Here is a 17,951-nt window from a genome sequence, read left to right on the forward strand (position 1 = left end):
TAAACAAATACTGCTGTCACCACAATGATATAGACTTCCTCTCACTACCCAATATTAATTTAAAAATTTATTTTGTTTGTTCTTGAGATGTGTGATTACATTACAGAATATTTCAGTGTAACATAGGGTGAAAACTGTGTATATGTGTCTATTACAAAACAGTAAATATCTTCCCAATACTGATGTTCTTTAACACTGGTCATAAGAAAGTTTCTAAAAAGCAGCTTTTAAAATAAACAGCCAAATTTCTCAATATCAATGGCAGAAATTATTCGTTTGTGACTACATCAATTATCAATACACACCTAAAATATACTTCTGCATGTGGTAGCAGTTAAAAATAAGCAAGATACACCATAAATCTGAGACACCTGAACATTGTTGAGATAAAAAAATAATTCAACAGTGACAGAAGAAATTAAATAAGAGACCCAGCTACACAAAATTTACATTTTATTTTGGTTAAAGGCAGTGTTGTTGCATACAAAATCTACACATATCTGATGAACAGCAGAATAGTTTGGCATTTAGCATATCACTCATTATTTTAAAAAATGATGTCCATTGTGCTTTACACTTGCATGTGCTCCTGTTTGTAAACAGCATGGTAAGCATTCCTGATGAGAGCATAAGGAAAACACGACTCCAACAGATCCATCGTAAGAAAAGGTGACTCTTGCACTATCTGCAACAGAATTAAAATAATGACCAATTGGATTTTCCAAATATATCTTTTAGCAGTACGCATAGCTTTCATCTGTATACACAAAGTTCTTACTTAGTAATGAAGAAATAGCTACTGAACTAGTGCATGGTTATGTACTAAAGCAGAGAATATTACAGTGCAATAGAATAGGTATTTCCTTTCAAAGAACATACATGCTTAAAACACTTGCAGTTGGCAACATTTTGAAAATTGCAAAAGAAAAGCATCAAGGGAGCACAGAAAACTGGATTTGGAAAAATGACACGCTGACAAAGAATAAACATGTGAATGCTAAAAAAAAAATAAAGCAAGTCACATATGATATTATTTTGTACAGTTCACTTTAATTCCAATATGCAAATTTCTCTACACACAGTGATTGCTGCTTCACATTATGGTATTGCATAATGGTGAGTTGCTTCATGATAAACTGCCAGTTTTGTCATGGCTAACCAGAACAGCCAGTTCCTTCTGACCATTGAAAGGACACCATGTATCTATGTTACTAAATGACTACCCCAGAATCAGTTGCAGGCTGCCTATCTAATGGCTTCCAGAGGCATCCAAAATGTGATCTTTAAATATTTTGCATAATTATTGACTGAATTTAAAAAATTAACTTACAGTCATAATCTACTCATTAAGAGGTATACTCATATGTTAAAGACTTAACACACTAAGATAATTATTACACTTACAAACTGCATACTTGTCTTGAGGCAATGTAACAGATGGCACACACATACTCGGTCTTTACTCATCTAGTATTTAAGAATAAGAGCACTTAACTCTTCCAACAAACTTTCACCTTAATTTCAAATCTTTACAAAACTTTTTCTCACTGACAAAAATGATGAAAGGGAAAAGAAGTTTATTTCTTAGTACCTTCTCTCTGTTCATGCAGTAAAACTTCAGCATCAGATATGATGTTTTAATTTATTACTTATTTACTATCAACTTTTTGCAACACAATTTGAAGTCCGTACCCAAACACACCACAACACATAGTTCAGGAGATATGATGTCATGAACATTGACATTCATGAAAAACAAGCTTTTCCTTAAGCTGAAGTGCAAAATACTCACACAATATTCATCAGTGATTCATGATGAGAACACTTAGCGACTTCCAACATACTATAAGCAGAATCTCAAACCTGCCCCAAACATTTTCTTACTTACATGCGTAATGTCAAATACTTAACACATTAACTCATTTGTAAAGTAAGCAGACATTTGAAGCTGTTTTATACATGACAGTGAGATGCTTTAATGAATCAGGAGTTTGCAGGTCTTTTCTAGATGAAAGTGGTCCCCTGGCACATGCTTGAAGGAAGAATTAGATGAACCATTAATGCCCATTGGGCAACATGTGACAGCAGTTTTTACATATGGACATGATGGTAAGAAAACATGAATAGTAAAATTTGGGAATCTGAATGTAAATTAAGGAGACAGCTTGTAGCTGTGTATGACTAGAAACAACAGTTGACTAGAAACAACAACATGATAAACTACATTTGTTTTAACCTATATCTAAATAATGGTGTTTTGAAGTAGTAGGAAACAGTCAGACTTCAATATTTATTTTTTAAGCATCTTCTGAATATACTGTGTTTTCTGCTAACATTTTCAATTGAATTGTTTTCAACTAATTTCGACTCATTATGTTCAGTAAACTAAGTTTTCTATTGCCACTCTGCTTTCTCCCTCTGACACGATTTAGCTTTAATTGCCACATTTCTGCCTTTGAGTCCGTTAATAATTTAGTCTTCAGTGTGGAAAATTGTTTGCATTTCTAAAGTTTCTGTTCAGTCTGAGACAGTCTGTATTATTTTTTGAAATACTAATACTAGTGCTTTCAGAGCACTTTCCATTTTTTCATTAAACAAAAAATTACAACTCTAACTATTGTGGTTGCAAGATGAAAGTATTTTTTAACACATTCTCCCCAAGAGTTCTTTCCTTATTCTTATTATTATTACATTATACAGTCAAGTTTATGGTTGAAGCAATATTACATAAACCCATATTTTCTCTGATTTTATCCATTAGAAATCGCTGATGAAAGTTTGTGACTTTAAAAACAGTGGGGTTGGTTATAAAATATCTTTCTCTGTTACCAGTCATGATTATCTTTTTATCTGCATTTTGCACGACACATTTTGGGTAATGATTACCATTTTCAAGCTTGTTTTTGTGTGCTGTGCCATTTATTTCTGATTCATGTTGTTTGTTAACACAGCTGTGCAGGTTACCTACCTGGTCAAGAAGTAGGTATACTGACTCCCTGTTTCGAATGGCCTCCTTATCTGCTTCTTGTCCAAGGCGTAACAAGCTTGAAGAAGCAAGCTGAAATATAAATTCTTTTTAGCATAAAAAAGTAAAACAATAATGAAAATTGTAAATCATGAAACATTATCATCTGTTGTGCTCTATATAAGAGGAAGAGAGAGGGGTGGTTGATATGTGTGTGTGTGTGTGTGTGTGTGTGTGTGTGTGTGTGTGTGTGGAGAAAGCAGGAAGATCCAGAGTAATAGAGTGACATGGGAAGGAAGACGTGGATGGATAGTGTGGAGCAGAGTAGTTGTAGTTGTAGTGGTAGTTGTAGTAGTAGTAGTAGTAGTAGTAGTAGTAGTAGTACAGGGTGTTTCAAAAATGACCGGTATATTTGAAAAGGCAATAAAAACTAAACGAGCCGAGCAGCGATAGAAATACACCGTTTGTTGCAATATGCTTGAGACAACAGTACATTTTCAGGCGGACAAACTTTTGAAATTACGGTACTTACAATTTTCAACAACAGATGGCGCTGCAAGTGATGTGAAAGATATAGAAGACAACGCAGTCTGTGGGTGCGCCATTCTGTACGTCGTCTTTCTGCTGTAAGCGTGTGCTGTTCACAACGTGCAAGTGTGCTGTGGACAACATGGTTTATTCCTTAGAACAGAGGATTTTTCTGGTGTTGGAATTCCACCGCCTAGAACACAGTGTTGTTGCAACAAGACGAAGTTTTCAACGGAGGTTTAATGTAACCAAAGGACCGAAAAGCGATACAATAAAGGATCTGTTTGAAAAATTTCAACGGACTGGGAACGTGACAGATGAACGTGCTGGAAAGGTAGGGCGACTGCATACGGCAACCACAGAGGGCAACGCGCAGCTAGTGCAGCAGGTGATCCAACAGCGGCCTCGGGTTTTCGTTCGCCATGTTGCAGCTGCGGTCCAAATGACGCCAACGTCCACGTATCGAATCATGCGCCAGAGTTTACACCTCTATCCATACCATATTCAAATGCGGCAACCCCTCAGTGCCGCTACCATTGCTGCACGAGAGACATTCGCTGACGATATAGCGCACAGGATTGATGGCGGCGATATGCATGTGGGCAGCATTTGGTTTACTGACGAAGCTTATTTTTAACTGGACGGCTTCGTCAATAAACAGAACTGGCGCATATGGGGAACCGAAAAGCCCCATGTTGCAGTCTCATCGTCCCTGCATCCTCAAAAAGTACTAGTCTGGGCCGCCATTTCTTCCAAAGGAATCATTGGCCCATTTTTCAGATCCGAAACGATTACTGCATCACGCTATCTGGACATTCTTCATGAATTTGTGGCGGTACAAACTGCCTTAGACGACACTGCGAACACCTCGTGGTTTATGCAAGATGGTGCCCGGCTACATCGCACGGCCGACGTCTTTAATTTCCTGAATGAATATTTCGATGATCGTGTGATTGCTTTGGGCTATCCGAAACATACAGGAGGCGGCGTGGATTGGCCTCCCTATTCGCCGGACATGAACCTGTGACTTCTTTCTGTGGGGACACTTGAAAGACCAGGTGTACCGCCAGAATCCAGAAACAATTGAACAGCTGAAGCAGTACATCTCATCTGCATGTGAAGCCATTCCGCCAGACACGTTGTCAAAGGTTTCGGGTAATTTCATTCAGAGACTACACCATATTATTGCTACGCACGGTGGATATGTGGAAAGTATCGTACTATAGAGTTTCCCAGACCGCAGCACCATCTGTTGTTAACAATTGTAACTACTGTAATTTCGAAAGTTTGTCTGCCTGAAAATGTACTGTTGTCCCAAGCATATTGCAACAAACAGTGTATTTCTATCGCTGCTTTGTTTAGTTTGTATTGCCGTTTCAAATATACCGGTCATTTTTGAAACACCCTGTAGTAGTAGTGGTGTGAGGCTAGCATGAGGGCAGTGAAATGAAATGGGATTAGGTATGAGAGGTGGCAAGGGTAAGCAGGGGCAGACAGATGGCATTGAGACCACGGACTTTCAGAATTTAGAAAATCTTTGCTGACATGGGAGGGGGGCTGCTGATGAAAGGTGTAACATAATTTGTTATTTGTCCACAGTTAGTAGTATGTTCATAGTTATACTTACAGAGAAAGCTGTGAAATAGTTGCAGTGATGCTGTTACTTGCACAAGGGATCTACCAATGACAGGACAGGAACTGTGCATGTTAGTGCTGCCAGAGGAGGTGGCAGGGAACATATATAAGACAGCTCTTACAAGCAGATCTTCTGCAAGGATACAACCCATAAGAGGAAGAGTGAGATAGGGATAAATAAGGATACTATGTAGGCTGCATGGGAAGCAAGGATACACTTCATTTCAAGAACTAGTGAGTGGCAATTTAAGAATTTGTGGAGATTGTGATTCATTGTTCCTACCCTGGGCAGTATTGTGCAAAGAAAGGGTGTTCTTTTATGGCAGATCTGCAGGTGTGTGAGGAAGGAAAATTAGAGTTCAGTATTTTGTCAATGATGGGGTCACAAGAAATGGATTGCAAGCTTAAATTGAGGAAGGAAATCAGCCACGTCTATTTCCAAGAAACCTTGCCAGTATTCTTCTTAAGCAATTTAGAGAAATCACAGGGAACCTAAGTCTGGATGTCTGAAGAAGGAATTGGACTTTGGCCTTCCCGAGTGAGAGTCTGGTGTTTTAACCACAGTGCTACTTAGCTCCACAGATAGATGAGAAGTGCTGGTTGTATGTGGTACAGGTCCTCTGTTTCTTGAGAAGATGGGAAGGGTAGACACGACCTGTGAAGTATTCACCCTTAACTCCCTTCCTTATCTCTTTCTCTTACTCTGGAATCTCCACCTTATACATGCAATATTTTCTTAAGAGTCTTTCCTAGCAGCTCTTTACCATGTACATTGTGTCCTCGTACAGGCGCAGGCTTTACCCCTGTACACACTTATATTTCTGCACCAACATGATCTTTCTGAGCATACTCCCCTCCTTTTCATCCCCCTCCAGGTTCCATGCCTTAAATGCCTCTTCTCTTTGGTGAGTAGTAATCTGTCATTATTTTCATGCTCAAATTAAAAATAAATTTCTTTCTGTGCACTCACAGACTGTGAGAGCTACACCAAGTTAGTTGGCATTCCTTGCTTGATGAGTGGAAACTGAAACTCACAGTCCATTCTTTAATAGAGCTTTCTCAACTACTGTAATCTAATTCATGTTTCCAACTGAGGATGCAACATGTTCTTGGGACGTCATCATTTCAGTAACATCTAGAACACATTTTTCTAAAGTTTTTTGTCAAAGCAATAAATGTCTCAAAATAAGAAAAGTATTTTACTTAATTTTCAAAACTAACTTTATCATTAAAGTGGTGAAAATTTCTAATATAAATAAATAATGCATCTGGTCTTACAGCGAGGAATTCTTTCATTCGGTCTTCCATATCTCCTTGTCCACATATTGTGAAAAGTGCACCAAAAATGTTGTTTACAGCAGCTGCCATACAATGTATATTATTGGCATGTCCTTCCAGTGATGCTCGATAAAATGAATTTTCATTGCGAGCTAATTTTGGGATTGACACAGCCACAAAAACCATCAGCAAACATGCCACTAGGTGGTCATCTTCTTCTGAATCTTTGAAACAAAAAGAAATAGCCATGTTAATATTTCAAAGTAATTTGCCCATGTAATACAAAAATATTCAAAAATTTTAGTCATTCAAACTATTTTTTAAAAACAACAGGCTGGTTTAAAATAATATTTAAATCTTTTATCAATGAACACTACTTGTGTTACTTAATAAAAATAAAAGTATGAACTGTTACCTTTCCAAGGTATTGAAGCAGATTAAAAACACTTATGAAAGACAAATTAAATAAATAAATAAAACACTTTTGGTGAAGCATAATTTGCTTTCAGGGATCGTTAAAGCATGAGGTCTGTAGTAACGGTTTAAGTCAAAGAATTTAATAACACTATTTCAAACAGTGTTGTAAACACTGTTGGCTATAAATTTGTATTTAATAAAACAGAATCACAAGAAGTAAGAGGAGGATCTAAAAATTGGTCTAATTATACTTTAAAGACAGAGCAGAAGATGAAGTTTTTATATTTAAACTATGTTGTGTTTGCACTTCTTTCTTGGGTTTATTGAATTTAGGTTCTGTAGGTGAATTATTTCTTTCTTTCATACTGATAACTTTCTTTTCCTGTAATTGTAGCTATAAATAACTTCTATACGGCTTTAATGCTAAGAGATGTAAAGTGAAGCATACATAATTTCACATGAAAAAGGTAAAGCTGCCATCAACCTGAAGGCTGGTTTGAACACTACAGTGTTTCTCTTGGCACAATTGCCTTCCTCCGACATTCAAATTGATTTACACAGAAATTTATAGAAGGACCTACATTTTAATCTGGCATCTAAACCAAGGTGCACACTGGCATTTTTCACAGCTACAAACATTGCCAGAAGTGAAATAAACAACAAGTGACACACAAAAATGCTGGGACTGAACGGAAATCAATCCTGAGATCTTCAGATCCATAATCGGGCACTTTATCACTCAGCCACCAAGCCAAGATAATTTTACATATACTGCGAAATTTGTGCATCAGATACACACTGATCAGCCAGAACAATATTACCAGTGATCTACTACTGATATAAACCCATCCAGGTGATAGCTGCGTCACCTGGCGAGGAATGACTGCTAGTCAGACAAAAGCACAATGCATGTAGTATCACTGAATGGGGTGTCCGTGTGTAGAACGGGGAAGGTGCGCTATCTCTCCGAGTTTGACTGAGAGCAAATTGTGATGGCCAAGAGACTCGGTATGAGCATTTCAGAAACTGCATGACTTATCAGGTGGCGGAATCAAGGTGAAACCATGTCCAAGTGTCGAACACTGTAGGCTGACCATGCTGGTAAAACAGGACAGGCAGCAAACTCTGGTGGAACTACATCAGACTTTAATGCTGATCACAATACAAATCTGCCTGAACACACAGTGCACTGAACACTCGTAATGATGAGCCACCACAGCTGATGACCCATGTATGTGCCAATGTTAACACTATGAAATCAACAGCTACAACTGAAATGGGAACATGACCATTGACATTGGACGTTGGGGCAGTGGCAGAGTGTAACATGAATCCTGATTCCTACATCAACATGCCAATGGCAGGGCGTGAATCCGTCATCTTCCAGGGGAACAGCTCCTTGAAACCTATGCTGTGGGAAGGAGACAAACTGGCGGTGGCTACATTATGCTCTGACGAGCATTCATGTGAGCACCCATGGGTCCTGTGGAACTTGTGCAAGACACCGCAATGACCAACGAGTATCATACACTGGTTGGAGACCACGTACACTCCTTCACGACAACCATGTTTCCTGAAGGCAATCGCATTTTTCAACAAGATAATGCGCCATGTCACAAGGCCAGGAGTGTGATGGAGTGGTTCGAGGAACACAGTGGTGAGTCCCAACTAATGTGCTGACCTCCCAACTCACCAGATCTGAACCCGATTGAACACATCTGGGATTCGATTGAACAAGGCATCAGAGCTCATTGCCCCCTCCCTGGAATTTACGGGAATTAAGCAACTTGTGTTTGCAGATGTGGTGCCAACTCTCTCCAGCGACCTACCAAGGCCTCAGTGCTTCCATGCCATGACACATCACTACTGTCATTCGTGACAAAGGTGGACATACCAGCTATTAGGTAGGTGGTCATAATGTTCTGGCTGATCGGTATGAGTCTCCTTAACCATTCTAAATTTTCAATATTTTTGTTTATGACCTTTTTTAACCTGGCAAAATCATCATACAGGAGGAGACAACATGTGAAAAGCCATGAAAGTCGAGGTCCAAGATGATTTTTCTCTAGCAGCAGTAAAGTCAGATGGAATTATAAAAACAAAACAAAATTGAATAAAAACTGCTACAGCTGTGATTTCGTGTAAGTAAACAAGCACAATATCACTATTATTAACTTTCTACACTGACCTGGCTTTACTCCAGATTCTGGTATTAGTAAGGCAACCAATGCTTTTCCTAGATTTTAAGCCTATGTCAGTCGTAAGACATAGTTAACTGTAGATAACAGACACTTATAGTTAAGCAATGACACAGTGCTTTACAACTGCTTTGAAATGATCATACATTTTGTTATACTATCTGATAACTTCAGTGCTGCAATATCAAAAGACCATACAAACATGTAAAGAATATGTGAACTTGTTTTACACAACACAGCAAGAATTCCCTATCATAAACATACACAGGAAAACCAAACCCTAAGCAGTATTCTGCGAGGTAAAAAATTGTCATTACTCCACAACATGCTACAGGATTAGCAAGGTTGATGCCATCTGTGGACAGCAGCATTTTCTACATCTACATCTATACTCCACAAGCAACCTTAAAGTATGTGGTGGAGGGTACTTTGTGTACCACTGTCATGAATTATTTGTGGAAAGAATAATTGTTGGTAAGCCTCAGTATAAGCTGAAATCTCTCCAGTTTTACCTTCATAGTCTTTTCTCATGAAATACGTAGGATGGGGGCAATATATAGGTTGATTCTTTTAGGAAGATAGGCACTCTGAACTTCGACAGTACACCACAATGTGATGTAGAACAGCTCTCTTGCAGCATCTGCCACTGTAGTTGGCTGAGTGGCCCCATGATGCCTTCAAACTTACTAAATGAAACTGTAACGAAACAAATCATTCTTCTTTGGATCGTCTCCATTTCCACTATCAATGCTACCTGGTATGGATACCATAGAGAAGAGCAATATTCAGGTGCTGGTTGAAAGAGGCACTTCCTCTGTGGGTGGACTATACTTCTTGAAGATTCTTCCAATGAATCTCAGTCTGGCATCTGCCTTACCTGCAACTAGTTTTATGTGATCATTCCACTTTAAATCACTCCATATGCTTACTCCTGCTTATTTTATGGACGTGACTGCTTGCAGAGAATTTTCTGCAATTGCGTAATCACACAATAATGGGTCTTTCTGCCATTTATGCACAATATCCCACAATTGTTTATGATGAGGATCTATATCAAAGCCCTGCACCATGTTTCGGTCCTCTGAAGTTGTGTTTTGGAATTTTGCTACAATTTTATAGCATTGTGTCATCTCTGTATACAATATCATCATCTGTGAAAAGCCTCAAGGAACATAACGTCATCCACTAGGTCACTTATATATATGGTGAAAAGTAACGACAACATCAAAGCTCTTAGTTCATCATTTGACAGGTGGCATAGCTGCCTTCACCACTGCTGATCAGGAAATCTTTGCTATTGGTCTCAAAATTTTGTGTATTTCACACCAGAGTGTTTTCTTCTTAGACTGTCATGAATAGGAGGCTTGGTCACTACTCAGCACTGTGTTCGCTGTACTGAAGATGTTGGTCAGTTGCACCCATAAAATACTGCGAGAAAGTTACAATGAGATCTGATATGTTGCCAAAGAAACATTTTTACAATCCATAAATACTGTCTGGTTTCAATGAACAAGAGATGAACTGAGAGCAACAGTCTATTATTTTGGAAAAAGGCCATTTCTCTGTGCCAGATATGAGGTGGTATTCTTGGATCAATCATAACACATGTAATAAGGGCACCATCTATTTGGCAACTGTTTCTTATGTCATGGTTCACAGGAGGAGAGGGGAGAGACTGCTATGCTGAATTGGACAATTCAGTGTGCAACCACTAAACTTAATATTGATACCCAACACTGCACACTCTTGTTATAGAGTAGTAATCACAGGAACTGATCCTTAAATTATTACTGTGGCTACCTTGCAGGACTTGACAGTTGTATAATTCATAATTAAAATAGTCACTGGGATGCCACTGCATTTCAGTACCGGTCTTGAGTCTGGAAGGGTAAAAGCCGTAACTGGACAGTTGGTTTATGCAACCACAGCTAAACTACTCATCTTCCCATCAGGCTGCAACAACATCTTTCTTGTGGACAGCACAGTTGTGTACAGTGTGTCACTGACAAGCTTTCTTGACTAAAGTGTCAACTTGCTTGTTGTTCTAGTACCCAGCAGAACGCTATGTTATTCCCCTGCTTCGTACAGCTATGAAAAAAATGTTGTGAACTGTCTACTGCATTTTCTCTGCTGGGGATACCAGCTGAACCGAGATGGGCATTATTTGAATAGATTTCTACCTAGATAATTATTCAAATAAATACATAATTCGAAAATTTTAAAGAGATTATTCCTCTCTGAACAAAAATAATTATTTGTTATTTATTATTAATAACTTAAATAATGAATAATGTAGAAAACCATCAAATTTTCCTTGTTTACTTGTTGAACAGAGCTCTGTCATCTGTAACCAGTGCTCATTCATGTGGCACAGCATAGTTTCTGGTTTCTGTTTGAATGTTTGCTAAACAATTTATTAATAGGTGGTACAGGAGTATCTCTCAGTGGTGCAAGACACAAAAAAGTGGAGAAGGAAGGTTGGGGAGGGGAGCAGGGGGGAGAGGGGCGCAGTTCAATGAGTTAAGTTGCGGAATAGGACTCTTAAAGGTCTGGGGTTCAATTCCTTGTTGCTACTAGCACTTAATCTGCCACCTATCACTTCTTTCCCCTCTAACAATTTTGAGTAGAACAATGCCTAGTAAAGCAACGCAGTGTTCAATCCATGTTCGAGTCAAGCACTGCTTTTGTCGCTTTGCAGCATAATAAAACTAACATAAGTATGCCTAGTAAGCAAATGGCCTTAGAAGTTCACAATACTGGTGCAGCCAATTCAACTACCTCTGTACTTGTCAGTACGTCCTCCACTCCCTCCCTGTGCTAACAAGGCAAAGATGAGAACACAGCCAACAGAGACTCAGCTGCAATACTTTCCTCACTTTACCAAAATTGCTAACACTATCGAATCTGTGTGTCTCATGGATACAATTATGGAATTCTCTCATACTTGTAGGGCTACAAAATGAGTGACCCAAGTAATGACTCAGATGTTGCTTGTGGCTAACACCAACAGACTTCAAATCTGAAGTCTACTAAAACAGCATTAACTGAAGTGCATCACAAAACTAAACTAAACTAAAATTTAATGCTTTTTGAAATGCTGCTGGATGACATCTGAAATTAATAAAGTGATTTTGGAGAAACTGAGTAGGCTTTACATTACCAAACATATATCTACGAAGTTACATGGAACTTCATTGTGGAACCACACCAAAAACTAATTTTACGCCAAAGATGATCATCATTAAAGTCTTACATCTTTATTCTGAGATAAATGCAATTTTCAGATGTAGATTCAACTACCCTCTTTGGCGTGAGAAGAACGTATTTATTTACTTGCCAAAATGGTAAATCTTCCAACATCAAATAAACTTTCAGATTAGATACTTGAAAATAAAAGAGTTGTTCTGAAAACTAATTTAAAAGTCACAAACAGTAGCACATTTGTTTTATTAGTTACAAAAAATAGAAGCAATAAACATCTCCGGATTTCAAATTTACATATTATTCACATCCCATTTTATTCACCCGTGACAAATAAATGCTTTTATCCATTTAAATAAATAATGTTTCAAATATTTTTATTTGTTATTCACAAATAATGAATAATAGTTCCTATCTATATTTGAGATTTATTATTTGAACAAATTTTGGCTAACTCTGGTGCTGAATCACCTGGAGGGCACTAAAGCTGGAGCATATACGAAAATTCTTCCCATGATCATGCCTTAAACACTTTTAGAGTCATATGCAGCTCTCTGTTGTAAAACGTAAATTTGTCTGACAGGTGGATCCTGAAGACATGGCCGAGGTAGCCTCCATTTCGACACACAAGTGCGAACTGGAATAAAATTGTGAATAATGTTTGATATATTATTTAAAAAGCTACATTTGGAGCACTTTCTTTTTTTTAAGTTTCCAAGAGATGAAGGTGGTGATCTACTCCTGACTCTGCATAACACACCAATATCTGTTGCACTAATTTTCAAGAATCCTACAGTGTTATCAATATGTCTTTCCACATGTGGACAAACAACAGTATATTGAGTAAATGGCTGGGGTACTGAATACTTTTTTAATACACTTCTTGTACTATGACTGATGGAAACTGGCACTCCAAATTTCATATGGTGAACACACATTAAAGCAGAAAAACCTCACTGATTATTTATAACTGTGTTCCTAATTCTAAAATGAATGACATTAAAAATATAATGGAAGTAATTGTTAAAAAGTTATCAACAAATTAGAAGCTTCTTACCACAAACATCACGCATTTAATAAAAACAGTACCTTGAAGGACACCATTATATTTAACAAATGTGATTTACTGTCAGCAATTTTAGATATAAAGTAACAAGGGGAAAGGAAGGACCATAGAAAAAACAGGAAGGCATCCCCAGAAGCCCTGGGGGTTAAGCTGCCGGGGATGATACGCCTAATAATTCTATCATCAATTAGATGATGTCTTCATGCACAAGCCTGTTGTAGAGACACCTACAGAAGGGTTATGATATAAGTTATGGAAAATCATCTTCTGGTCCCACACTGAAACTTACTACAGAACTGATTAAATTCTAATATCCAGCCAAGTGGCAGCTGATCACCTGCTCTAAGGTCTTTTCCCATATAGCTGATAAGAGCAACCCTGGGGTAACCTACATTGCATATGAAGTTATAAAGATTGAGGATGATTTTTAACACTTTTACTGAGATGCCACAACACTGCCTAGTGGATTTTATCATGATCTGATAATACGTCACATGCTACAGACAAAGTCACATAAAGCTCCCACAATTAGAATGGGTAGCTGTTAACTTCATCAGTTGTAGAACTAATGTTCCAATTGCTCCTCTCTGCAAGCCCTTGCAGGTAATGGAAGGGTAGATCCTGTCTGACAGTAACAGTTATTTGAACAAAGTTCTTTTAATGGTGTGTGTGATGTCTCCTTTGTTCATATGAAAAATTCCATTCCTCCTCACAGCACTAGCAGGACCCTCACACCCACCTATGAAATCTACCTGATCGTCTGCCTTACATGTGCGGATTGTTTGGAATACTTGACTAAATTCAGAAACTGTTGCCACAATCATTTCTTGCTGTTCTTGATAGTAGGATAGTATATCATGCACCATAGTTATGTGTGATTCTTAGACAATGTCAACTTAATATTTGTTTGCAGTGCTGTCCATCTGACCCTGATTGCAGAGAAAGATTCCTCACTGTACCAGGTAATATTCTGCCTTCTTAGCTATTCTAAAGACTCTGACAATATAACATTATTAGTATGGTGGATCACATTGTTGGGCTCCAGCATGTCACATTTTATGCACCATCCTCTAATCTGTCACTCAGAAAGACTGAAATGTGGAATGAGGGTTTTGAAATCTTCCTTTCAGCAGTTCTGTTTTCTTTCGCATATTTTTCCTTCAAAGGAGGCAGTAGTGATTTCATTTATGGGAACAAATTGTTGGATAGTTCTCAATCTGCCTGAAGAGTTGAATTTGTGGCCCTTAGCATAAATTTTCCAGCAAACTTTGTTTTAGTGGCATCAGTAAACAAATGACTTAGCAGAAAGACCACCAATGTGTGTAAACCTGGTAATTACAAATATTTGTGCTGGTTTCAACTGCTAAGGTCTTGGTAGTGCCATTCAATTTTTTTAAATGCTAATCTGGCCACAAATGCAAACAATGATGTCATTGAGGGAAATTTGAGGCATATATAGCTTCTCTGCCTAACCTAAATTTACTAGAAACTACTTGAAATAGCATATCGGGTTGGTGATGTTATGTGTTCATGTAATGATGGAGCATTAATAGTCAACAGGAATACTGCTGTCTTCTCCAGTTCATTATTCATTCTCTTCATAATGTTCTTGAGACCTTTCCCTTCCTTATTTTCCAACATTTTTATTTATTTTGCATCTATACAAATAAAATTCCTTCAAGAGGTAACACTTCATTATATTTCTGAAAGAGTGCTACTTATTTAAGACAAGGAATTCTCCACATGCTGTGGATACACTACGCTTGATGAAAACTAAGAGTTTCCATTGAAAGCGTTCCACTGTTAAAATGTTAGACAGGTTTCAGATTTATTTAAATACAATGGTAACACCTTTTCAAACAATCCTTCCCCTCTTTTGATAATGAAAAATAAATTCGGAAAAATATTCAGTGGTCCTGTCAACATTAAGCTGTTTCTTTTGAGCTGATGCTCTCTTTGATGAATGAGTGTTATTGTTTCCAAAAAAGGTGCCCTCTTGCTGAAAGGAATAAGGATTTGTAAAGTGAGAACCATTTTGTCCCTATTAGCAAGTAGGGATATAAGGGCCAATCCAGAGACACCTATATTATCTGACCAAGCCAGTTATGACTGAATATATTATGACATGTGAGTGTGGCAAGGATCACAAGGGATGGTCACAAATAATCATTTTGCCTCAACAGCCATCCACCTCATTCAGTCTGAGGCTTTAATTACTGAGATTTCTACTATTCTCGTTATCTACACAGGTAAACCAAGATCCCTGATTCCTGTTACACACACTGTTTCACTGTCTGCATGATGGTTCCTGCAGCCTGTACAAAGCTAACAGAAACAGATAATTGGTGGCTCTCACCCACACTGTGAAACCTAGATTCACCAAAATCAACTCAGTAATGTCCCCCACCCCTCTCTAAGATACTTGACATCTGTCATGTCCAGGGGGCATCTGTACTTTATTGAATTACATGACCATGGGGAGCATTACTTCCAGCCCCTAGCTGCTATAGTGATAATGCTATATAACATTCCGATCTGCCAAAAAATCAATTATGCTATTTTACAGTTTAATCAACAATGAGGATAAAAGTTTGGCGGTATATATATGTTAGATGAATGCTGCCAAAAAGTGTGCCGCTGCAAATGATAAGTAAACAATCTTTCAACAGTTTCAGCTATGTAATAAAACCTTAACTTGAACTTCTATGGACACATACTGGCATAAACATCATTTTTACAGACAAAAGGTTATTAAACTTATTTAAATGTAAACACAAACCATTCTTTTGATTTCGAAGGGCAGCTACAAGAGTGGGATCAACCTTGCAACTCAATCCTGCTGCAGATGCCATTTCACTAACAGCCTGAAAACACAAATTGCATATCTTTATTAGTGATGAGCAATGAATGTCTCCAATCTAACAACAAAAAATTCATACAATCTTAATCACTGATGTATATTAGAAATAGCTGCATTACATTACTCTTTTACAGAGGGTGTGATCCATTAACCTCTGAAATGCTCTACAGTAATTTGGGATGTTTATTAAATAAAAAAGGTTTCATTTCTAGACAGGAGAAATATCCATATCTACTTCTTATGGTCCAATTTGAGTAAAAACACAGTGAGTGACTACAGGGTTATGGACTGCCTTGTCAAGCTGTAGAATCGTACATATGGTTCTGTAGCTTTCATAATAAATCATCAAGCTGACTCACTATTCAAAAGAATGATATATCAGTATCTGATACAGGATAGATCATACCATGGGGAAATGATGAAGATGGGTGTTATCATGGGGAAATGATGATGCATTCACAAAACTCTCAAATATAGCACAACAATGGAATCAAATTGAGTATGTAGCTAACAGAGAAACAGTTAACCAGCAAATACAACAGTACTGAAACATGTTAACATTTAGAAGCCTATATCAGCAGACAGCCACTGTGTCATCCACACCTAACACACGCCTGTCTATGAAAGTGGCACACAAAGTGCAACAAAAGCATGTTAATTAGGTGATTATAATTACAATAATGTTTTTTTAAGTGATAAGTCATTTTTCTGTTCACCTTTTCTCACTTCACATTCTGCAGGGCCATATGTTCTTCATCTACCTTCCTTTCACTCCAAACATATCCATAACCACACAAACATAACACCACAATGAGTCATCACAGTCATCTTAGACAACAGAGTTACACATCTGACATGTCAGATACAGAAGCTGCCAAAGAGATGTCTAGTAAGAAGACTTGCATGAGGTTTTGAGCCACAAGGGGAGTAGATACAGAGAAGGCCAGTGACGTAGGTTACTGCTGTGAGCAATTCTCACATAGCAAGAACTACGTCCTCTTGTCACACCCAGAGAGGAATATACTGCTGGTTTCTTGAGATGGTAATCTCCTTGGGGCTCGGGCACATTTGTCATGCCTGTACATTTTGCTTCAACTCCATCACTGTCACCTGAATTTGCCATTGTTTTGCTATTTGCAATTGCAACACATGGTATGAGTGCTACTGAAAATTTCAAATCTGAGGCATTTCACACATTTGTGAGAGTCCTTGGGAATACACTACCAGTCACTTGATAATCTCTCATCTCCACATCACCATTCAGGACTACAATGCATGCAGTGTGGTTTGTAAATCAGTGATCACATGCTCCCTGTCACTTTAATAACTTAAAAACACAAAACGCAAAAATGTGTTCTTCCATGATTAACACAGAAAAATTAAGTACCAATAAAATTCAATGATAGCAACATAATACAGAATGTTTCTGTCATTGATTATACATAACAACATACTACAGGGTGTTTCAAAAAGATTTGTCCAATTTCACGTCTACTATGTGAATGAAGATAGAAACTTGGGGTGGATTTTAAGTTCGACATCAAAACCAGAAGTTTATCTTGGTGCCATCCATAAGTAGCCAGTTTATGTGATTGCAGGTAGGGGTCTCCCAGACGCAGCTACAAAAAATATGGAAACACCACAAACACCACAACACATTACTATGCTTAAAATAGTGTAGGAAAACTGTACGCATTGAGAACAGCTGTCAGTCATCTATAAATGGATAAATACAGGTCCAGAATGATTTTCAAAGGAATCTTATACCATTCTTCCTGCAAAACAGTGGCAAATTCAGGTGAC

General features: G+C 37.9%; 1 protein-coding gene across 4 annotated transcripts in view; it reads right to left on the reverse strand.

Annotated features, from left to right (window-relative positions):
• Positions 1-436: 436 nt before the first annotated feature.
• LOC126297787 (membrane-associated protein Hem) overlaps positions 437-17,951 on the reverse strand; it is a 185,696-nt gene continuing 168,181 nt past the window's right edge. For all 4 annotated transcript variants that reach the window (XM_049988983.1, XM_049988985.1, XM_049988984.1 and 1 more), the window contains exons 20-23: positions 16,068-16,152; positions 6,407-6,630; positions 2,969-3,058; positions 437-685 (exon numbers count right to left, since the gene is read on the reverse strand). In XM_049988983.1, coding sequence (XP_049844940.1) covers positions 572-685; positions 2,969-3,058; positions 6,407-6,630; positions 16,068-16,152 — 513 coding nt within the window. In that variant the 3' untranslated portion in view covers positions 437-571. The remainder of the gene's footprint in view (positions 686-2,968; positions 3,059-6,406; positions 6,631-16,067; positions 16,153-17,951) is intronic.

The sequence above is a fragment of the Schistocerca gregaria genome, chromosome X (assembly GCF_023897955.1).
Source record: "Schistocerca gregaria isolate iqSchGreg1 chromosome X, iqSchGreg1.2, whole genome shotgun sequence".
In the NCBI taxonomy this organism is placed as follows: Eukaryota; Metazoa; Arthropoda; class Insecta; order Orthoptera; family Acrididae; genus Schistocerca; species Schistocerca gregaria.